The 25451-nt window shown below is 37.0% G+C and overlaps 1 protein-coding gene across 2 annotated transcripts in view; it reads right to left on the bottom strand.

The window, feature by feature from the left end:
* The window catches only part of MAP4K3 (mitogen-activated protein kinase kinase kinase kinase 3), a 201240-nt gene that overhangs the window by 85771 nt on the left and 90018 nt on the right, over positions 1 to 25451 (bottom strand). For both annotated transcript variants that reach the window (XM_082427700.1, XM_082427701.1), the window contains exons 3-4: positions 14294 to 14384; positions 3496 to 3560 (exon numbers count right to left, since the gene is read on the bottom strand). In XM_082427700.1, coding sequence (XP_082283826.1) covers positions 3496 to 3560; positions 14294 to 14384 — 156 coding nt within the window. The remainder of the gene's footprint in view (positions 1 to 3495; positions 3561 to 14293; positions 14385 to 25451) is intronic.

The following is a 25451-nucleotide window of genomic DNA, read 5'->3' as shown; positions in this document are numbered from 1 at the left end:
CAGTCTTGGAAGGTTGTGCTTTTCTAAGAATTTGACCCTTTCTTCCAGATTGCCCATTTGATTGGCATAGAGTTGCTTGTAGTAGTCTCTTACGATGCTTTGTGTTTCTGCGGGGTCTGTTGTAACGTCTCCTTTTTCATTTCTAATTTTATTGATTTGAGTCCTCTCCCTCTTTTTCTTGATGAGTCTGGCTAAAGGTTTATCAATTTTGATTATCTTCTCAAAGAACCAGGTTTTAGTTTCATTGATCTTTGCTACTGTTTCCTTTGTTTCTATTTCATTTATTTCTACTCTGGTCTTTATGATTTCTTTCCTTCTACTAACTTTGGGTTTTGTTTGCTCTTCTTTCTCTAGTTCCTTTAGGTGTAAGGTTAGACTGTTTATTTGAGATTTTTCTTTTTTCTTGAGGTGGACTGTATTGCTATAAACTTCCCTCTTAGAACTGCTTCTGCTGCATCTCATAGGTTTTGGATCGTCGTGTTTTCATTGTCATTTGTCTCTAGGTATTTTTTTATTTCCTCTTTGATCTCTTCAGTGATCTTCTGGTTAGTTAGTAGTGTACTGTTTAGCCTCCATGTGTTTGTGTTTTTTACGCTTTTTTTCCCCTGTAATTGATTTCTAATCTCATAGTGTTGTGGTCGGAAAAGATGCTTGATATGATTTCAATTTTCTTAAATTTACCAAGGCTGGATTTGTGACCTAAGATGTGATCTATCCTGGAGAATGTTTCATGTGCACTTGAGAAGAAAGTGTAATCTGTTTTCGGATGGAATGTCCTATAAATATCAATTAAATCTATCTGGTCTACTGTGTCATTTAAAGCTTGTGTTTCCTTATTAATTTTCTGTCTGGATGATCTGTCCATTGGTGTAATTGAGGTGTTAAAGTCCTCCACTATTACTGTGCTACTGTCAATTTCCTCTTTTATGGCTGTTAGCATTTGCCTTATGTATTGAGGTGCTCCTATGTTGGGCGCACATATGTTTATAATTGTTGTATCTTCTTCTTGGATTGATCCCTTGATCATTATGTAGTGTCCTTCCTTGTCTCTTGTAACATTCTCTATTTTAAAGTCTATTTTATCAGATATGAGTATTGCTACTCTAGCTTTCTTTTGATTTCCACTTGCATGGAATATCTTTTTCCATCCCCTCACTTTCAGTCTGTATGTGTCCCTAAGTCTTTAGTGGGTCTCTTTTAGACAGCATATATACAGGTCTTGTTTTTATATCCATTCAGCGAGACTGTGTCTTTTGGTTGGAGCATTTAATCCATTCACATTTAAGGTAATTATCAATATGTATGTTCCTATTATCTTTTTCTTAATTGTTTTGGGTTTGTTTTTGTCGGTCCTTTTCTTCTCTTGTGTTTCCCACTTAGAGAAGTTCCTTTAGGTTTTGTTGTAGAGCTGGTTTGGTGGTGCTGAATTCTCTTAGCTTTTGCTTGTCTGTAAAGCTTTTGATTTCTCCATTGAATCTGAATGAGATCCTTGCCGGCTAGAGTAATATTTGTTGTAGGTTCTTCCCTTTCATCACTTTAAGTATATCATGCCACTCCCTTCTGGCTTGCAGAGTTTCTGCTGAGAGATCAGCTGTTAACCTTATGGGAGTTCCCTTGTATGTTATTTGTCATTTTCCCCTTGCTGCTTTCAATAATTTTTTTTTGTCTTTAATTTTTGCCAATTTGATTACTATGTGTCTCGGTGTGTTTCTCCTTGGATTTATCCTGTATGGGACTTTCTGCGCTTCCTGGACTTGGGTGGCTATTTCCTTTCCCATGTTAGGGAAGTTTTCGACTATAATCTCTTCAAATATTTTCTCGGGTCCTTTCGTGTTTCTCCTTGGGTTTATCCTGTATGGGACTCTCTGTGCTTCCTGGACTTGGGTGGCTATTTCCTTTCCCATGTTAGGGAAGTTTTCGACTATAATCTCTTCAAATATTTTCTCGGGTCCTTTCTCTCTCTCTTCTCCTTCTGGGACCCCTATAATGTGAATGTTGTTGTGTTTAATGTTGTCCCAGAGGTCTCTTAGGCTGTCTTCATTTCTTTTCATTCTTTTTTCTTTATTCTGTTCCGCAGCAGTGAATTCCACTATTCTGTCTTCCAGGTCACTTATCCGTTCTTCTGCCTCAGTTATTCTGCTATTGATTACTTCTAGTGTATTTTTCATTTCAGTTATTTTATTGTTCATTTGTCTGTTTGTTCTTTAATTCTTTTAGGGTTTGTTAAACATTTCTTGCATCTTCTCGATCTTTGCCTTCATTCTTTTTCTGAGGTCCTGGATCATCTTCACTATCATTATTCTGAATTATTTTTCTGGAAGGTTGCCTATCTCCACTTCATTTAATTGTTTTTCTGGGGTTTTATATTGTCCCTTCATCTGGGACATAGTCCTCTGCCTTTTAATTTTGTCTGTTTTCTGTGATTGTGGTTTTCATTCCGCAGGCTGCAGGACTGTAGTTCTTCTTGCTTCTGCTGTCTGCCCTTCACTTTTTTTTTTTTAACAATATATTTTAAAATTTTTTAAATTGTATTTATTTATTTATTTTTTGCCTGTGTTGGGTCTTTGTTGCTGTGTGTGGGCTTTCTCTAGTTGTGGCGAGCGGGGCTTACTCTTTGTTGCGGTGCACGGGCTTCTCATTGCGGTGGCTTACCTTGTTGCGGAGCATGGGCTCTAGGCACGCGGGCTTCAATAGTTGTGGCACGTGGGCTCAGTAGTTGTAGCACCTGGGCTTAGTTGCTCCGCAGCGTGTGGGATCTTCCCAGACCAGGGCTCAAACCCATGTCCCCTGCAATGGCAGGTGGATTCTTAACCACTGTGCCACCAGGGAAGTCTCAGAAATAACTTTTCATGAAGCAGAAATGGTCTCATGTTTTTCCTTCTGGCTTTCTTTTGGCCATGCGGCATGGCATGCGGTATCCTAGTTCCCCAACCAGGGATCCAACCTGTGCCCCTTGCAGTGGAAGTGTGGAGTCTTAACCACTGGACTGCCAGGGAAGTCCCTCCTTCTGGCTTTCAAGGCTCTCTAGATCTGACCACACTCTCCAAATACACCCCAGACAGACCAGTGAGAGTGATCTAACATGTCACACCTTCACATCACTGTGCTGCTGTTTCAACTCCTGGAGTGCACTTGTCTCTGTTCTTTGTATCCATGGTTTACCTACCTTTTAAAGACCAATTTAAAGCCCACTTTCTTCAATAAGCCTTCTAAAACAGTTCCAGAAAATCTATCCTTTCCTGTTTCCTATTCCAACTGAACTAACTATATATAATATGCCTTCTTCAGAATTAGCAAATAATTCAACTGCGTGTAATTTCTCAGCTTATAAAGTGAATGCTCCTTTCGTCTGTATATATCTTAAATTTCCTTATGTATCCAAATAGCATAATGATAAAACACACTTTCCTCAAAACAACAGTAATGTTTAACATAGTAAATAACTATATTTTAAGAAATTCTACTTAATCTCTTTCACATATACTTTGGTCTTACCATGATAAATATCCTGTAAAGAACCACCTCCACAAAACTCCATGCAAATCCAAAGTTTATCTCGCCTATAAAAAGAAAATAAGCATTATCACATTTTCATGATTAAAGTTATTTGAAGTAACAAGTATTTTAAGGTTGTATGCCAATACCTTGAAAAACCACATAAATGCAATGTGCTAAGAGAAAAGCTAATCTCTATGAGTAAACGAATTACTTAACATAATGTGTTACTATAACTCAACCCAAGGTTTTAATCCTTAAAATACACGATTTGTAGGATGTAAAGATGTCATTTGGCACATCCAAAGGAGAGAAAATGTCCCTTTAGTTAAAAGGTCCCCTCCCTCACAGTTTATCCATCTACCCTATGACTGCATTATAAAAGTTAAACGTTAATTAAAAGGTTCATACCAAAAATTATATAAAGATTCATCAGAGAATAGCCAATACATCTCAAAGTATATCACTTTGATAGCTCTTCTCATTGTCAAAACAGACAAAATGTAAACTTTACCTTCATATCTAGACTCAACAAAGATCTTTCCAAAATAACCTTTGTTAAAAATTTATCACTCACTTGTCTTTAGTAGCATTTCTCTTTCACATTCACATTATAAGACAGCATAACCAAACTGGCACAGGAGAAATAATTAGCAAAGCCATAATCGCTTATTCCTTTGTTGAATCATTCATTACTTCATCTCAAAATGTAACAGGAAATGTACTATTTTTGGGGGGCAGAGATGGAATAGAAAGTCTCTGAACTCAGCAAGCTCAGTCTAACACAGAAGAAAGACTCTGCCTTAATAATATGTTGGTGTCTCTTACCACTGCATTCACAGTGCCTAGAAGGATACCAGCAAATGAATATTTATTTCATAAATGAATGAATGCATAAGTAATTGAAATAATAGACAAATCGATTAGATCCAGGGTCAGCAAATTATGGCCAGTGGGCCAAATCTAGCCTGCCGCCTGATTTTGTATAGCCCAGGGACTGTGAATGGTTTTCATATTTTTAAACGGTTAGGGAGGCTTTTCAAAAGAAGAATATTATTTCTTGACATGTGACAATTCTGTGAAATTCAAATTTTAGTGTCCATGTAAAGTTATATTGGAATACAGTCACTCATTCATTTACATATCATCTACGGCTGTTTTTGTACTAAAACAGCAGAGGTGAGCAACTGTGACAGAGAGAAACATACAAAGTCCACAAAGCCTAAAATATTTACTATATGGTCATTTACAGAAAAGGTTTGCTGACCCTTGGACTGGATTATAGTTTGATTAATGCACAATCCAGGCATGTATAAAGTTCTGTGAGAACCCAGAGGTAAAAATAATTAGGAGAGTCAATGGAAATTTTAAGGGAGGAAATAACATTTGAGTTGGGTCTTGAAGTTAAAGTAGGAATTCACCACTAAGAGAGAGGGAAAGGGCCTGTGCAAAAGAATGAAAATTTGATGCCACATTTTGGAGACTGTGGGTGATTTAGTGTGAGTTGAACTCAGGCTACCTGAAGACAGAATGGCAGGAAGTGAAGCTAGAATAGGCTGAGGTCGTACTGTAAAACAACGGTTGGTTTGTAGACTCCTCAGTTTCGTTACTTTCACCTGGATAGTCTCTAGTTTGTCAATGTCTCTTAAAATGCGGCACCCAGAATCAAGTACTGGTCTGAATACTGCATGAACAGTGCATTAACAAGTGGAGCTGTTACCAGGATTGGACCACATATGGCAGTGGTGGTGTGATTAAGCAGACCTGAGAGGTGAGCTGACTTGGTTGGGTGTGATGGACCAGGCACCATATATCAAGGGAACACAACCTGTCAGAGTGTGAAGGTCAGCAAACTTAAAAGAGTACAGAGTAAAAAGTACCATGATTCTAGAGGCAAAGCTGAAGACAGTGAAGCCCAGAGAAAGAAATCAGGACCTCAAATTCACAGGTGGTCCACATACCAATGAAACTGAGGCATGACAGCTGATGGTAAAGTAGGACCTACTTGCCCAGTGGCCTGGTTTGAATAACTCTCAGAATGGACGCCTGGGGCTGGCAGACGTATGGTCTCATCCAGAACGATGAAGGCATGTATGACCAGTGACTGTTACACAGGGAGAAATCTAAATCCCCCTGAGAATCGAACAACTATGCCCTTTATACGAACACTTCTATTTCTTATTAACTTCAGCTTCTTAGAAACTGCATTCAACTGCTGGTTTGCAGTCTGAAGTTAACTAAAACCTCTAGGTCTTTTTTTACATAAAAGTGGTCAGATGAGTTTCCTTTCTAGCTCCCTATTTGTATATCTGGTTCACTGAAACTATGCACAGGACCTTGTCCTTATTTGTTAAATTTCATTCTTAAAAGAAAAAAAAAAAGTTTTCACATGCATCTTATTAGCTCTCCAATTATTTTACTTAAAATAACTGGAGACACTATTGCGACACTATTTCTAATTGTAAATACACCCCTCCTACCCCACGCTCCAAAAGTCGTTGGTTAGAAAGCCCCTAATCAGGAGCAAGAGCTCTGCTTATAAACTATGTGGACCTGCACTACTGAGTTTACTAATGAGCTTAAGGAACGTTAGGAGTAATTTTTCCACTGGTGACACGAATGGCACTCTAACTATGTAGACTGCTCAGAATGACCATTTGGCACCTCCCTGTGCCTTTGCTTAAACTGAGGTATAAGACTCTGGCAAGTCTATCAACCAATATTCTCTGAAATGATGCTCAGACACCAATTTAATATGTGTAATGCAGGATTTCATAGCCTGATCTCTCTAGACTGAATCCTTCCTCTAGAACAATGGTTCTCAAAGTGTGGTCTGGGGGCCTCTGAGAGTCCTGGAGATCCTTTCAGGAGGTCAGCAAAGTCAAACTCATTTTCATAACAACACTAAAAATTATTTGCCCTTTGCACTCTGTCTTGAAAATACCGTGGAGTTTTCCAGAGGCTACAGGAGCAGGAAGTGTGATAATGATGTCATCCCTCTGGCAGCTACTGGAATATGTGCTTATGTATTCTTGTTTCAAATGTTTCTCAATTTTATTATCTAATATAGTAAATATCAATAGATACAACCCACACAAACCAAAGCTCTTTGGGGGTACTCAATCATTTTTAAGAGTGTAAAATAAAAGCGGTTCTAAGACCGAAGTGCTTGAGAACTACTGCTCTAAAATATTTTCACATCTGCCACACATGAAACTTTCATATAAAATTCCTGCCTCAAGGGCTGAAGCAACAGGCAGCAGGGACTTCTCACATCTTACAGAAACTGGCTGAATTGTTTTGGGGTCTGCTCAGGATAAAATGAAAAAACATGTAAACTGCTTAGTAAAGGACCTGGACTATACGCCCAATAAACGTAAGCTGTTTTCTACCCCTTTTGTTATATTTTGTCTTGTTGTGTATTTATGTGAGGCACCTTAAACTGCTCCTGGAACTCAGTGAAGGTGTAATTAAGTAAAATTGCCTTTTTCTTTTTTTTTTAAGAAAAAAAATAGAAGAGAGATGGGATTGATTTGACATAACTTCTTACTAAAGTTATGCTAATCACCACTTTCTTCCTATAAGCGCTCACTAATTATGTGATTAATAAATTATCTTAGATGTTTGCTGGGGACAGATGACTGACATCAAGTTTAACGGTCTGTATTTTCTAGAAATCACCTTTTCCTTTCCTTTGCAAATTGGTCAATGCTGATCACTAATCTTTTGACACCCCTCCTATTTGTCAAGACACTCACCGACAGTGGATGACAATCATGTCTGCTATATTTTCAGTATAGTAATGAGATATAATTTATATAAATCTAAAAGGCTTACATTCATTTAAAGTGTCTGGTGTTCTATAATTATCTACTCACCTATCTGTACTTCAATTCCTTCTTAATAATGCTTTTATTAAGCATTATTTTCCTGCCCTTTCCAGTTTGAAAACAATTCTCCTTTGTAAAGAAAATGGATGCAGGAAATGAGTTCTCTGCTTTCTTACATATTTCAATATTATACCATCCTCTACTTGAAGCTGGTCTACCCCCTTTCCCACCTTGCTTAAAAACACAATTTTCTGTTCACTCTATGTAAAATGACTTTCCAACTTACAGACTGAGAAAAAAAAATCATAATTATATATTTAATACTTTACCTTTTAAGATGCCTAAAACACTTTACCTTTACAACATTCTATTTAGTTAAGTCTGCTATTATCAAAAATGCTTGAATATTCAGAGTCTATTAGAAAAATGACTTCCATCTGTTCCATGAATGCCTCTCTTGTGATGGTAAATCTGCATTTGCTTTTGGTCACTCACCAAGCCATCTGCCTAACGGGAAAGGACTTGAATCAAATCAGTCCATTTGATGCAGGCCAATAAATTACAAAATCTTTGTCCCTGGGTATTTGAACTAAAATAAAATTAATCACTGAGGTAAATATACAATATATCACTATTAATTCTCTGGCTCAACAAATCCTTAGAATTCTTCTTTCTTATTCTGTAAAATTATCTTTCTATCTGACAAGGAATAGAAAAATAAGTAGAGGGGGGAAAAGTTCACTATTTTCATCTTCTAGTTCAATGTTTACTAGAGCATATAGGAACTAACATTCTAATAACTGTTTCATTAAAGAGCTTATCATTTCTAAAACACACCTTTTAATCTTCCCACACTGACTGAACAAACTAAGTGTAATTATTTATATATTTTGCCCAAATATAACATGATTTAAAAAGAAAAATAAAATATGAGCATGATCACCAAGGATAAACAGCTCTCAAACGTCTGCTAGAAACTAGCATACCAGCCATTCCCCCGGGACAGGACGCCTCGCCATGCCCCACACTGCAGTACCCTGTACTTTACTGTAGGTTGTCTTGTTGACCAAAGCACTTGCCAATGGCTACTCCATCATATTCAGCAAAGTAATTCAACTGTAACCTCAACTGTCAATGTGAAAAACAAAAAGTTTAATAACTGCTAGATGTTTTAATTTAGGATAGCTCATGTTAATGTGTGCTGAATTTAAAATGTTTTGGTTCATTTTTAAACAAATAGCAAAAACGACCGTATTCCAAAAAGTTATACGTAACCCATCCACCTTCTTCCCCTTTAACAGTGAGGGGTAGCTACGTATTCAGGGGATACAAGGTGACCTATTTCTCTATAATTATACCTAACACCCCCAGTTTGGCATAATATTTGACAAAGAACGGGTCATTGGACAGTAGTCCTATGTGAAGTATGTTCCCCACAAGAAACCACTGCAGTTAAATCAGTTTTAGAAATGTCATATACTATTGTCTTCTCTTCTCTTGGAAATTAACAACGCCACTGGTATTTTAAGGTCTCTGAGAAATCCTGTGGGGTGGGAGTGGGGCACAGAATAGAAGGAGAAAGGGAAGGAGGAGGTGTGGAGAGGGAAGAAAAGGTGGGAAAAGGAGGAGGAAGATTAGAAACAGGGGAAGAAAGGGGATGGAAAGTTGGGAAGGGGAGAATGGAGAAGAGGAAGAAGGAGAAAAGACAACAGAGCAGAGGGGAGAGGGAAAATGAAGAAGAGAAAGAAGAAATACAACTTCTCTAATTGTGTTTAGTTCGCTACATCCCCAAATTATTTTTTCCATAGACCCATTTTTTCACATATCAGCATCCCTCTGAACAAATGTTTGGTAGAAATACCCCAGCAATACTGGTATAAAGAAGTATCTCCTAAGGTAGTTCCACCAAATTTCTTACTTAAAGAGGACCATTAGTGAAAAACTGGTAAAATCCAAATGCAGTATCTTAGTCTAGCTAATATTATTGTACCAATGTTAATTTCTTAGTTTTGACAAATGTCCCAGGGTTATGTAAGATGTTAACACCAGGGAAAGCTGCGAGAACTCTTTGTACTATCTTTGCAACTTTTATGTAAATCTAACATATTCCAAAATTAAGTTTCCTTTTTTAAAAAAACAGTAGCTGGGTATAAATTAAAGTGACTTAACTGTAATTTTTATTTTCATAGTGTGAGCATTCAAAAACGCATTTTCAGTTAAGATTCTGTGGTTTCCCTGGCAAGTCCTGTCTCTGGCTCTAGAAAAAAAATTTCTTCCAGTTTCTATATAACTCAAGGGACTACCATCTCTTTCTTGGATTACTGTAATAAATGTACTGTATAAAATTAACTGACTCCTTGTCTCAATACCCTACACCCCAAGTCCATCCCCCCATAGAATATACTACCTCTGTGTTAAAACCTTCCAACAAGTATGCTCAATACACATAGGTCCTAATTAAGGCATAAAAGGTTTCTTTTTTGCCTAAATCTCCACAGCCTTAACCTGCTGAACTACACCCTTTCCCCTTAAACTCTAATATGAGATTATTAGCTATCTCCTGAACACTTCATGATTTTTTCACGCATCCATTTCCTTTGTCAGAAATTACAATTTTCTACATACATATACACACCACAGTAAATGCATACTAATCCTTTAACACCCAGTATTTGGGAATAACATTCAAAGAGCTCTCTCTGATTCCCTTTGACAAAATCAGATATTCTACCATCTTTATCACTTTATATCTTATGTCAAAATGATAACTGCACCTAGCATTGCAATTATTTGCTCATATCTATTTTTTCTATTCAATAGTAAGCTCCTTAAAGGCAAGGACTGTTTTATCTATCTTAACATCTCCAGAAATCAATACAGCACTCTAGACATCCTAAGAAATAATGTAAAAACACTTTGTAAGTGGTGATGATTTATAAATATATTATTACTATGAGCTAAATCATGTTCATCTAAACTAGTACTCTGGATTTCAAAGGTTTAAAATATCTGATCTAAATAAAAGTGTTTTCAGTGTATGGATCTGATCTTCTGACAGCTTACCTTTTGAGGATCATTTGCTGTTATTCAAAGCTGAGCATTATGAGTTCAAACTAGAAAGGAATGTTCCAATTTTCTTAATTTATTCTTAAAGGATATGCTGGGCTAAGGAATGCTTAGAAGAATCTGAAGTTAAAATCATTCTTTGCTTAAAAGAAGCAATAGTTTAGCTCTACTGAGAATAAAGAATAGGTCTATGGTGATTTAAATCTGTTGTTTTATAAATATACACACAGAAATACACAGATAAAAATATATACCAAACCAGGACTATTTACTTTAAATTCTAAACTTTCAGAGAAAAGTTTTCTCTATCCAGTTCTTGTTGCACAGTATGTGTAATTAGGCACTTAATAAACACAGGTTTTTAATGATATTGAAGAGCAAGTAAGGAAGGCCCCATCAAGAGTATTAGGCTTCTGTTTTATAGGAGCTCAGTCTCAATATTTCTTTGGGAAGTGAGCATAGCTCACTATAACCCTGTTATAAAATACGCTTCTGAACTTAATTATTTGCTGGTCATCTATTCAGTAAATTCATAGGGTTAAGTCTGATTTCCTGGAGGGGAAATTTATTAATGGTCAAACCATGTTACTTCAGTTTGCTCAATTTTTTTGTCCAAATTTGTTATAATAGGCTATAATGGCAGCAAGAGAGAAGAAGGTCAATAAGAACAGTATATATTTTAGGGGGTTTGTATCAAGTTCAAACAAACAAGCTCCTTGCCTTCTGAAAAATCATTCAGTAATGAGAAAGAAGCCAAGAAACCATGTTCCCTTTGAGACTAAATCTGCCATTTCCGGACTAAGTAATATGTCCAAAGTAACCAAGTAACCAAAAAGACTGCTGGCTAGGTACCTGCAGAGCCAGGTTTAAATCCCAGCACCAACAATGAGTAGCTGGATAACCTAAAGAAGTCATTTATCCAGCAGTCCCTCTTCTATCAGCAAAAAAAAAAAAAAAAAAAAAAGTGGGCTAAGTGACAAGACCTCTTAGTCCCTTCTAGCTCTAACACCCGACAAGGCTAATCATTATCCCATAGTCCAAATCTGCCTGAGTCTAGACTTTAATTAGTGAAGCAGGGAAGAATTTCTGTAGAAGAAAAGAGCTAAAGAAAGAGAAGATTAATCGCTGTTCCACATTATACTACCATTTGCTTTCGTACCACTTTCATCAACTACACGTTACAGAATAAAATTATATATTTAAATCAGTTTTCCTATATCAGATCATACAACTCCAAATGAACACAACTTTACTAAAAGAAAAAAAAAAAAAGAGAATGACCCTAATTTTGTCTGTTTCACTATGGTTTCTGGGCAGTTTTGCTCTCTGTATTTTTATACTTAGATTAAAATAAAAGTATCCTCTAAAAAAAATCCATCGAGTTACACACAAAACAGAAATTTGCACACTGTTCTGTATGTATACTATGCTTCAATTTAAAAGGTTTCCTTTAAAAAAAGGATATTCAAAATACAGTCAGAATACATGGTTCCTGATATCTAAAAGTAAGTACAATTTTTGTTAGGCATAACCTCAAATTGGCTCTCTTGTAGCATGTCTCATGGTTAAGGTTAAAGAGTGTGTTACTACAGAGTTGTGCTATTTTGCCCCAAGTCTCAACAAAAATGAATACAAACCCAAAAGGAATTCTGCATTCCGGTAACAAGATCAAACGTTTTGCTGCCTAACCTGTGTGGGAAGGCTCTTGCCTAAGTAACCCAGAAAGTCAAATGTCCAGTTTAGTTTAGTGTTACTTTTTGAGTTTTGGCGGGGGTGGGGGGGTTGGGGGGGGTGGGGCGGGTGGGGGTGAAATACTGGAAGTTTATTTGGTCAACTTTTTTGGCAAGGAAGTAGAAAGGCCAAGTCAAAAGTCATGTGATCCATAAGCACAATACCACAGAAAGAACTAGGACCCTCCTCTGTCAATAACTTGAAATGAGACTGTGAACTAAATACTCAGTGTGAAACTCTCAAACACCTTATTTGTAAAATGGAAATAATATTTACCATAGAGTAATATTCCTAAGAGTGCTGTTGAAAGGATCAAATTAGGCACTAACCTGATGGTATTTAAAAAACAGTTAACAGTAATAGTAATCATAGCAATAGTAGTAGTAATGCAAGTTAACATTTATTGAGCATTTATTATGTTCTAACCATTGTTCTTAACACTTTACTTGTATTTACCAATTACCCTTGTAGTTATCACATCATGTATCTATTATTATTATCCTTATTTTATAGATGAGGAAATGGAGGCACAGAGTGGCTAAGTAATTTGCCATAAGCCACAAAGTTAGTAAGTGATGGAGTCAGGACTCAACCAACCCAACCAACCTGACTCCAGAACTCAAGCTCTAAACTACCAACTATACTACTGTCTCTGTGGCAAAAAGATCATGCTCATTTCACCACACCAAGGTTGCCATGTAAGTGGGTGGGGCTCTCCTGGAATAACAGGTTAGGCTTTGGATGGTCCCATACTTCTGGAAGACTCAGACCATGTTTGAGAAATTCTCAGTTCAATGTCCCTGGGGAAACACAAAAACTCTTAAAAAATGATCTGTTTGCTCTTGGGGGAAGAAAACTTTGTAATGCTTCTCCCAAATGAGTCTAAGTAGGATCATTTTGTTAGGACCAATAACAGTGAAACAAATTGTTTTGAAGTGATAATTTTAATGTGTTGGGAGAAATCAGTTATTTGTATCATGAGCTTAAATGATTGTAAGAGACTTCTTTGAGCTGATGGAGTAACTGCCTGTGCTGGGTCTGTCCATAAGATAAAAACGGATGCAGAAACTATTGTTAGGTTGTTGTCTGAACCACCCACCATTAAAGCAGTTTTAAATTGGCTGTTAAAGAACCCATTCAAAATGTTTAACAGTCACTGACCTCGGGGTAGCACCTGTCCCTATGTGAACTAAAGTCCCCATTAAACCCACCCTTTGACCTCGATGAAGGTGGGCAATCAAAGCTATCCAAGAGTGGTCAGAATCAAGAAGAGCCGGTCCACCTGGCTTTTCACAAGCTGGAAGGAAGAGAGGGCAGAACTGCCCCGTCTTTTCCATATGCTGGGCCTGCATCAGAAAAGAAGTGTTTTGTACTTGGCTCACAGACAGAATGGGAGCTGTAATAGGATACATCCTTATTCTTACCCTACAGTATATGGGAACCAAACAGAAGAGTTTTTTAAATACCGAAGAAAACATTCTCTAATCCTTCCCCCTTGGAAGGAAGCTTGGAAACAACTAGGCCACAGTGCTCAACTCAACTGCATACAGAAGTGAATGGAAACACAAGATCTGACCTTGAGGTCATCCCCTATGGAATATGACCTGGGGAACCTGGCTTGGTCCTGCCAAACCAAAACAAGGGGTGGCAAATTCAGTCTTTCTAAGTTCACTTTAGGACCTGGGAAAATAAGAAGTTAGTAAAATAATTATAATTCCTAGTCCTCTGGATAAAATGAAGGGAAGGGATGATGCAATACTTTGAGGCTAGAAGCACAAAAGAAAAAAAAGGTTCTAAAGGTTCTAATAAAAACAACAGATATACTGTGTAAATTCACCCAAGACCAGAAGAAAGGGGCAACAGAATGGCGTGTTTAGATCTCTGGTCTACCACAGGAAGACTAACCATAAAAGTCAGGTTTTACTTGCCAGCTTCCTCATTGAAACTACACCCAGAATTCCCAAGAGTATAACAGACAAATCACAGACTATGGTATTGGTTACAGAATTAACATAAAGAGGTCATAAATAAAAATTCCATTCATATGAAAATATCTTTTTTTCAAAGCATGAAGAAAACTACAAAACATGGTATTAGAGCTAACTTTATTTTGTTAAATATTAGGTGATGGAAATCATTACTGCTTTTCATAAGGGAAACAAACAATGTACCTGAGATAGCTTCCAAAATAAGCAACAATATTTGGGTGCTTACAGTCTTTCATCATAATAATTTCTTGCTGCACAACTGCAAAGTCTTCTCCTAGAATAAAAAATAAGCAAGTTGAATATTTAGTAAGTAAATTTCAAAATGTCGATTTGTTTCAAAACGTAATAAATAATGTTATTGATATTATTTTTAATGACAATTTCAGTCCTTTCTTGACAGAAAGTAAAGTACAATGATTAAAAGTATGAACTCTGGTCCCAGACTATGTTGGATTCAAATCCCAACTCTGTCCCTTACTAAGCTGTGTGAACTTGGGCAAGTTACTTGACCTCTCTGTGCCAATTTCTTCCTCTGTAAAATAGGGATAAAACTAATAATAATCTATCTCATATGGCTATTGTAAGGGTTAAGTGGGCTAATGTATGTAAAATGCTTAGAACTGTATCTGACACAGAGTAAGCACTAGATAAGCATTTGCTATTATTACAATTATGCCTTGGATATAATCATCATATAATTCACTAGAAATACATTATGTTTTCCCTTTCTTAGCAAATAACATTTAATATAATTTTATTTATTTATTTATTTTTGGCTGTGTTGGGTCTTCGTTGCTGTGCATGGGCTTTCTCTAGTTGTGGCAAGCAGGGGCAACTCTTCGTTGCAGTGTGCAGGCTTCTCCTTGCGGTGGCTTCTCTTGATGCGGAGCACGGGCTCTAGGCACGTGGGCTTCAGTAGTTGTGGCACGCGGGCTCAGTAGTTGTGGCTCGCGGGCTCTAGAGCGCAGGCTCAGTAGTTGTGGTGCATGGGCTTAGTTGCTCCGTGAACCCGTGTCCCCTGCATTGGCAGGCAGATTCTTAACCACTGCGTCGCTAGGGAAGTCCCAACATTTAATATAATTTTGCACAAGGAAGCAATTCTTTTTTAAGTTAGGGCAGGAACCCTTATACACTGAGACTATCAAACGTACCTCCACAGCTCTCTTGGTAGAGCTGAGAGGCCTTACTCTAGCAGTACTGGTTTACCAGAAGGCCCCCCCCACAGGCCTATCCTGTATTCGAGTGCCTTGTTCCAGCTGTGTTGGGATGTAGAATGGGACTGTATTTAAGCCTGGTCAGACTATAAGCAAGTATCTCTCTCCTTCTACTCCCTCCCTGCCCAAATTCTTCAAAATAAGATCTGGCAATCCTATAACAGTGTCACACGCTATGGTTCCTGAATGAACATTTGTCATGGAGAGAGACAGAACTGCCATGAATGCAAATATGGTAAACTAGAGACTAAGCAGAAAGAGAACACGTGGAAGTGCTTACATTGATATCAAAGCAGCTTTGTATTACTAATTCAGTTTTTAAAGCATTATATACTATGAATAACCTGATTAAATGTATATTAGTGGCAAAATCAAAAATAGGTTTCCCAAACTAAAGTTTAAATCATAAATATGAGGTTGTTATGGCAAGCCCTGACACTTCTGGCCTGGCATCTTCCTACTGTAAATGTAACCGAGGCTTGAAAGTAGCCTAACCATGAACCATCTGAACTCAATATCAAAACCAACCTTGCTGCCCCCGTGACAAGGGAAGAAGTAGTAGAGAAGAGACAGTATGTCAGATTCAGATTTGTAACTTCTGCAATGAAATGAGTACAAAATCAAAGTTCTCCAAAGGGAGAATAGAAAATTTTTATGCCTTCAAAATCTCAAAAGAAAATCACTGAACTAGGATCTTCTGGGTTTACTTCCCACCAGTAAGAATTTCTGATTCAGTATATTAAGAAAAATCCAAGATAAACATAATAAAGCCATAATGAGACTAACTCCAATTTTCAGGGATATATGAAATACTTTGAAAGTTCTAAATTTTGCTTTTCACCTGCCTTTCGATTATACCTTCCCCAATTCAGTGACTGGGTTACATGAGATCAAAGTTGATACAGTCAGCACGAACTCTAGGACTAGTTTAATAGTTAGAGGACAGCAGCTCTCTTTCTAGGAGCAGCCCTGAAGTTGTTAGTCGTCACACAACCTCCAAGGCAGCCAGCTTTAGAATAACACTGATCTGCAGAAAACACTGAGAAGAAACATGAAAAGGGGGGAAGGAGGAAGGCACAAGACCAGTGTAATTGAGCTACTACAGGAAGCCTCATCTGCCTGGTAATTTTCAGATATACCTGTTCATGACCAATAAACTCCTTGTACTGTTTAAGCCACTTTGAGTTGTGGTTTCTATTATACCTGTAAGCATCATTGCATCAATGTCTTCATGTCTATGTCCTCACTGGAATGTTACATCGTCTAGGACAGGATGATACCTTCATCATTTCTGTATCCCTAGCACCTAATATGCAATCAATGAAGCTGTTGCCTGAATGAATCATAATAATAGCATAATCATAACCATAATCATAGCACATAATTCTACTACATGATGACTCTAAATCAGGAGCATCTGCTTTTGGTTTAATTTCATCCAGTTATTAGCATGTTTTATACAATTGTTTGTTTGCTACTCCTGTGGTTTCACTAAAATCTATGAGTGGCTTTTTAAGCCTTCAACTACGTCTTTCCCAGGAAATGTTGTTGATCCAAAGTGCATCCTTTTTGTCCTATTAAGTCACCTCCATGTGATTATGACAATGACCAAATAAAATTCAGTATTTTTGTGGGGAAAAAATCCAAAGAAAAATTCCACAATTTGATTTTTAAAGGTAACTGAAAAAGGTAGATTTGGGTAGGAAAAAAGAAAGCAGTTTAATACATTAATTAATCCAAAGGAGCCTAACAGAGTTAAAGGACTTTCTTCAAAGTTCAAGAGAAATACATTCTAAAGGATAAATTAACAGCCCCCCCCCTCCAATGGTATGGTTAGACAAGATAATCTTGAAAAATTCTTTCCAATTCTGAGAGTCTATGAGTTTTCGGTACAATTTTTGACATTAAAGTGAAGAATACATCTTCCAAAGGATGGCAAAAATAAAAACAAAACCTAATTGAGAAAAATAAGCAAGCCTACAAGTAGAGCAGATCATGAATAAATCAAGTAGACAGGCAGAAAAATACAAACTTACACATGCAAAGTTCTCAGAATAAACATGACACAATACTAAGTGTTCAATAAATGTTAACTATATGTAGTAGGCTGAATAATGGCCCCAAAGATGGCCAGGTCCTAACCTCTGAAACCTGTGAACGTTACCATACATGGCAAAAAGGGGCGTGCAAGCATGATTAAGTTAAGGATCTTGTGATGGGGAGATTATCGTGAATTATCTGGATGGACCCTTAATGTAATCACAAGTGTCCTTATAAGAAGAGGCAGAGGGAGACTTGACTATAAGAAGGCAAGGAGCAAGATGCTATGTTGCTGGCTTTGAGGATGGAGGAAGAGGCCAAGAATGAACGAATGCAAGGAATGCAGCTCTAGAAGCTAGAAAAGGCAAGGAAATTGATTTTCCCTTACAGTATTCAGAGGAAGGCAGCCCTGCTAAGACTTTGATCTTGACCCAGTGAAACACACTTTGGACTTCTAAATTCCAGAACTTTAAGAGAATAAATTTGTGCTGTTTCAAGTCACCAAGTTTGTAGAACTTGTTAACATAGCCATAGGAAACTAATACACGATTACTATCAACATTATCACTGTGGCAGAGCTGGCTAGCCATTCACAAATAATCTGTGCTCTCCCTTCCATAGTGTGGAAGTTACTGGTGGGAGGCAATTATCCCGTCAAAAGACAACATTTCCCAGTCAACGTGATGTGCCCAAGAGAACAGTTCTTGCCAATGGAATGTGAGCAAAAATAATGTGTCATTTTACTACTCTTTCTTTTCCCATTAGCAGGCTACATGACACTGTGAGGTCCCAGAAAATGCAAGAAGTCTGGGTCCCTGAGTCACCCAAAGAAAGAAAGTCATCCAACAACTTGAACATCTGCTCTAAACTATTGCATAAACTTGAAATAAAATTATATTATGATCTAGCTTAGTTATTACAGTAGTTAGCATTATCCTAAACTGATATAATTATTACCATCCATTTATGAAAAAGGTTGTCCAAACCGTAGGAGGGGCTTCACAAATGTTTTAGTGGGTTAACAAACACGAGACTCTGTCCCTCTAATAGAGCACAGATATGATGAACAAGATTATAGGCATTTCTATTTGCTTTTATTTTTTATACAATTTACTTTATTTTTTAATACAATACTTTCTGGTAAAAAGCTATATTTAGTCAAATATGTGAGAGCAAAAGGACACTTGAATGTTATGGGGGTCGGTCTCTCCCTGAAAACTACAATAAAACATAGACTCCCTATACTTCCTTGCCTTGTTTGTTTATTTATTTATTTATTTATTTATTTATTTTTAGTTTTGGCTGCATTGGGTCTTCATTGCTGCACGCAGGCTTTCTCTAGTTGCGGTGAGCAGGGGCTACTCTTCGTTGCGGTGCGCAGGCTTCTCTTGTTGTGGAGCACGGGCTCTAGGCGTGCAGGCTTCAGTAGTTGCGGCATGTGGGCTCAGTAGTTGTGGCTCGTGGGCTCTAGAGCACAGGCTCAGTAGTTGTGGCGCATGGGCTTAGTTGCTCTGTGGCATGTGGGATCTTCCTGGACCAGGGCTCGAACCCGTGTCCCTTGCATTGGCAGGTGGATTCTTAACCACTGCGCCACTGGGGAGGCCCTCTTGCCTTTTTAGATACAAACTGACAATCATGGTATTTCCAACATTTCATACAATTATTTACTTTTTCTTTGACAAAATAATACATAATCTTAGATCAAACTGATAACCAACTGCCTTTTTGGTATGCCTAATTATTTTCACTGGCGTCAACTGTATTCAGTTTATAAGACCTACTCTTCTTATCATTAACATAAGCACTTTGACTTAATAAACTATCCACTCACATTTTTAACAAATAAGCAAAAAATTCAACAAAGCGGGCTTCCCTGCTGGCGCAGTGGTTGAGAATCTGCCTGCCAGTGCAGGGGACACGGGTTCGAGCCCTGGTCTGGGAAGATCCCACATGCCGTGGAGCAACTGGGCCCGTGAGCCACAATTACTGAGCCTGCGCGCCTGGAGCCTGTGCTCCACAACAAGAGAGGCCGCGACAGTGAGAGGACCGCGCGCCGTGAAGAAGAGTGGCCCCCGCTTGCCACAACTAGAGAAAGCCCTTGCACAGAAACGAAGACCCAACACAGCCATAAAAAAAAAAAAAAAAAATTCAATAAAGTAAATAATTACACAAACAGTGTTGTTAGATAAATATGGTAAAGTTGTTGAAACAGAACTACTGGCTGGGAGGTAGCGTTATCATTTTGTGCTTTTTAACAGTTTATGTATCTAAGTTCAAGTAATTGTAATGAAGGCAACTGATGTGTATCTGCACACTGAGTGGAAGTAGAGGTTATAGGAAAAACAAACAGGGGAAATGTAAGGATTATCTGTATTGGGAGGTGAAACAACAGACAAGTCCTTAGGAAACCAACTCTTGGTCTATTTGTAAACTGTGTATTTTCTGTTTCTGTAGTTCTTTCCCCTACGAAGGAAACGAGTTTATATGTCACCATCAATTACCTTTTGTTTGTTGTTTCTTACGTCAATTCTTTGTTTTTTTATATCTTTATATCTCTCTTCTAAATGTTTAACATTTAGAATATCTAAATGTTATTTATATTTATTTATATCTAAATATCTCTCTTCTAGATGTTTAACATGTTCATGACTCTCAGAAGCTGCCATGGTTTTCCAGAAGTGTCTTGACAAATGTCATGATAATGAAATAATTCTTTGCAGTATCAAAAGTTAATTTACATGGTAATTAACAATAGAGCAGATTAGAATTTAAAATACTTTTAATTATAATTTTTAAAGAGTGTAAAAGGAAGTTAACTTGTTATAGATCTGATTTACCTTTTAGCATACAAGTATGTAAAGAAATATGTGTGTATTTGTGTATATATATTATTTGTGAAAATATCTAATGCTTTCATTTGGGTAAAGATGAATAGTTATTCTTAGGACGTTCCCTGTTGAGAAGACATTCAACAACCACCATACAGTGAGCAGCTAATATGATATAAAAGAGAACGTACTAGAGACCATGAGTAGAGTTCCAGAAATGAACAAGACTTTCCTTGACTTTAAGAAACTTACAGGAGACATAAAATGTGCACAATCATAACTATAACAGCTTAAAGTCAAACCTTAAATAACTCCCTTCTTTCTTTTTCTTTTTCTAAAATTTATTCAACAGATCGTTATTGAACAATTATGTGCCAGCAATGGTACTGCAGCAGTAAAAAATAATACAAACAAAAATCCCTGACTTTGTAGAGCTTATATTCTAATGTAAGTAGACAGGCAATAGACAAAATAAATCAGTAAGATTGTATAGTACATTAGAAGGTGTTGAGTACTAAGGTGAAAAATGAAGCAAAGGAGGGAATAGGGATTTAGCAGGAATGGCTCAAGAGAGCAGGTGAGGAAGATGAGATTTGACTGAAGATACAAATGAGGGAAGGGAGCCACTGAAAAGGCTCAAGCTGCTCAGCTTTTTCTAGGAACAGTAAGCAGGTTGCTGTGACTGCAGCGGAGTGAGCTGGGAGAGAGTGCAGAAGATGGGAAGAAGAGGGGGCACATCATATATGAGGACTTTGGCTTTTACCCTGAGACAACTATCTGTTAAAATGTTTTCAGCAAAGACCTGACATGCTAATTTGATTTAAAAGTATCACTCTGACTGCTGGGTGGAGCAACGGTGGAAGCCGGGAAATCATTTAGAAGATTTTTTTGGCCCCGCTGCTCGGCTTGTGGGATCTTAGTTCCTCAACCAGGGATCGTACCCGTGCCCCCTGCAGTGAAGCACGGAGTCCTAACCACTGGACCACCAAGGAAGTCCCTAGAAGATTATGTATTAATCCCTGGAGATGTGCAGTGGCTTGCACCAGGGTAGGAGCAATGATGATGATAAAATGTGATCAGCAACTGGATCTATTTTGAAGACAGAGCCAACCGGTTCAGTCTGGTTGGAGGTGGAGTATGAGAAAATGAGATGAGTTAAATATGACTTTCAAATTTATGGTCTGAGCAACTGGAAAGATGGAGTTGTCATTCACTGAAATGGATAACTCCCTTATTTCTATAACATTAAATCTATACTTTGCTGCTGGACTCACCATGTCTAGCACAGTGTCATAATTAAGGACATATATTTTGGAATCACAATATTGAACTATGGGGAATTCCCTGGCGGTCCAGTGGTTAGGACTCCAAGCTTCCACTGCAGGGGGCCCTGGTTAGATCCTTGGTTGGTGAACTAAGATGCCTCATGCTGCGTGGTGCGGCCAAAAAATAAATATATTGAAGTATGAAACCTGGTTTCACAACTTTCTGGTTGTACGATCTTGGGCAAATTCATTCATATTCATATTCTCTCTCTCTGAGTTCAGGTTCCTCATTATGAAATGGAGATAACAGTGTCTCCCTCTTAAGGTTATTGTAAGGATTAAATGAAAGAATACTTGTTAAGTACGTAGAACAAGGCCTCAAACATAATGTTTAATAACTATTACCTCTATTATTATCACCCAGTATGATTTGTTATTCGTAATCCTACATCATTTCTCCTACTCTTCTCCCTCTTACTCTGCTTCAGCCACACTCGCCTCCTTGCTCTTCCTTGAATATCATACACAGCTCCTGACTCAGAACCTTTGCACTTTCTATTCAGCTACCTGCAGTGCTCTTTTCCTCCCAGCTGCCTTGCTTTCTCACTTCCTCCAGGGCTCTACTCAACTGTTGCCTTTAAGATGAGACCTTCTCTGATATCCCTATATAAAATTGCAACCCACAACGACAACTCCACAACATCCTTACTCTGCTTTATTTTTCTCCGCAGCACTTATCACATCTAATATATTATATGTTTATTTATTCACTCTGTCTCCCAACACATAATAGGGGCACTCAATCTGAAGGAGTTAATGAATTATTCCAGAAGTACGACGCAATTGAAACCCACAAGTGAAAAAAATAAGGTGGTATGAACAGTAGAAATACAAAATTCTCACTATTTGCAATATATATGATTGTGTTCCTAGAAAGCAAGCAAACAAAAATCAACTGAAAAAAACGACCAGAAACAATTAAAAAAAAAAATCCTCAAGTTAGCAAATGAGAACACATACATCAAATTAAATTACGTATCTAAGGAGAAGCTTTAAAATGTGTAGGCCACATTTTAATAAAATACTTTATTTATAAGTATTTTGGAAGTTAAAAGACCTGAAAAAAAAAAAATGGAAAGACACTTCACTTATGAACAGAAGAATTTACTATGGTAAAGATGGCAATTGTCTCATGAATTAATCTCTGAATTAATGTAATTCCAATCAAAATACTAACTGAATCTTTTTTTGAACATAAAAAAATTATAATTAAATTCATCTGGGAAAAATAAACATGAGGGAACAGTTTTGTAATAGGTATTATTTTAAAATAAGTAGCTCTTATTTAAGAATTGATATACCCAGAAGAATTCTCATCTTTTTGATTCTTTGTCTACCGTGGATCATGTTAAATGTCCTGTGGCCAGAGAGACAAGGAAAAGAAATAAAAATCATCCAAGTCGGAAAGGAAGAAGTAAAATTATCTCTTGCTTGCAGATTATATGATCTTACATGTAGAAAATCCTAATAATTCCACAAGAAAACTGTTAGAATAAATGAATTCAGCAAAGTTGCAGGATACAAAATCAACATATAAAAATCAGTTGTGTTTATATACACAAGCAATGAATAATCAGAAAAGGAAATTAAGAAAACCTCAATTACAATCTCATAAAAGAAGAATAAAATACTTAGGAAAGACCTGTACACTTAAAACTACAAAATCCTGCTGAAATAAATTAGACCTAAGTAAATGGAAAGACACCCCATATTCATGGATTAGAAGACTTAATATTGTTAAAGTGTCCATACTACCCAAAGTGATCTACAGACTCAATGTAATCCCTCTAAAAATCTCAATGGTATTTTTTACAGAAATAGGAAAACAACCCTAAAAGTCATATGGAACCACCACAAAGGTCCCTGAATATCCAAAACAATCTTGAGAAAGAAGAACAAAACTGGAGGCCTCACATTTCTTGATTTCAAAGCATATTACAAAGTTACAGTAATCAAAACCTTATAGTACTGGCATAAAGACAGACATATAGACCAATGGAACAGAATGGAGAGCCCAGAAATAAACCCACACACATACGGTCAACGGATTTTCAACAAAGGTGCCAAGACTACAGAATGGGGAAAGAATAGTCTCTTCCACAACTGGTGATGGGAACACTGGATATCGACATGCAGAAAAATGAAACTGGACCCACCTCTTACACCATACACAAAAATCAACTCAAAATGGATTAAAGACTTAAACCCAAGACCAGAAACAATAAAACTCCTAAAAGAAAACATAGGGGGGAAACATCTCTAACACTGTTCTTAGAAATAACTTCTTGTTGAGATACAGATGTAGAGAACAGACATATGGACACCAAGGAGGGAAAACTGCAGTGGGGTGGGGATGGTGGTGTGCTGAATTGGGTGATTGGGATTGACATGTATACACTGATGTGTATAAAACTGATGACTAATAAGAACAAACAAACAAACAAAACAACTAATACTAAGCTTTCATTGGGTTATTTGTATGGAAATATGTTAATATAAATGTTTCAGACATTACATGAAATTTCTAAAAATCTTATATGTTCTGGTATAATGTTATAAGTCATAATTCTAGTTATTACTTTAAAATGTATATCTCAGAAATAACTAAATTTCCTTGTCAATTGCATTATTATGAACGTTCATCAAATCTTTAACAGTGGTCATTTTTAAGTCTTTTGTCATTTACAGACAGTTCTGGGTGTTCTCTGATGCTTTTGCAAATATGTTCCTATAAAAGGGTTTCATCTTCAAGGAATTCATGGAAAAGACTCTGACAAGTACAGGTTTCTGGTAACTGACTGTACTGCTGAACTGAATGAATAAGCATTTTCAGAACTCTAATGGAAAACTGATGAACTCATAAAAGTGCTAACAAAAGATCAAGATGAAAAAAAAGTTAATTACATGGGACTGAGTGAACTGATGAGGATGAATATAATTTTTGTGACTTTGTTTGAATTAAAAAAAAAAATCCCACAAGGACTCAGAGGCAAAAAATATACAAATCAATTTGCAATGCAAAGTAAAGGAGCTGTTACAGTGGAGGATTACCGGACTGAATGTCAATATTATGACATAGTATGAGTGTTTCGTGTTTGGTAATTGCAATCATTGTTGCTTTTGTTGTGGTCATCCATTTACAATGCTTGGTGTCAGTCTATTTATCTCTTGTAAAAATAAAATACAGTGTGTGTGTGTGTGTATGTGTGTGTGTGTGTGTGTGTGTAAAAAAAAAAGAAATAACTTCTTGGATATGATAGGAAAAGAACAAGGAACAAAAGCAAAAATAGACAAGTGGGACTACATTAATCTAGAAAGCTGTTGCAGAGCAAAAAGGCAACCTAAAAAATAAGAGAAAATATTTGCAAACTATATATCTGATAAGAGGTTAATATCCAAACTATATAAGTAACTCCTACAACTCAATAGCAAAAAAAAAAAAACCCAAAACAAACAAACAAACAAAACACCACCAAAAAACCAAACCCTGATTAAAAAATCAAAGGGCTTGAATAGACAATTCTCCAAAGAAGACATTACAAATGGCCCACAGGTATATGAAAAGTTGTTCAACAACACTGATCAGAAGGGAAATGCAAATCAAAGCCACAATGAGGTATCAACTCACACCTCTTAGGATGGCCACTATAAAAAAATATAGAAAATAACAAGGGTTGAGAAGGATGTGAAGAAATTGGACCACTTGTATACTCTTGGTGGAAATGTAAAATGATGCAGCTGCAATGGAAAACAGAATGGAGGCTGCTCAAAAAATTAAAAATAGAACCATCATATAATCCAGCAATACCACTTCTGGGTATTTAACCAAAAGAATTAAAATCAGGATTTCAAAGATATATTTGCACTCCTATGTTCACTGCAGCATTATTCACAATGGCCAAGAGGTCCAATGATGCATGAATGGACAAAGAAA

Source organism: Balaenoptera physalus, assembly GCF_965194825.1.
Source record: "Balaenoptera physalus genome assembly, chromosome: 15".
Classification (NCBI taxonomy): domain Eukaryota; kingdom Metazoa; phylum Chordata; class Mammalia; order Artiodactyla; family Balaenopteridae; genus Balaenoptera; species Balaenoptera physalus.
Note: the sequence above shows the minus strand (reverse complement) of the source record. Positions and strands in the feature narration are given on the sequence as shown.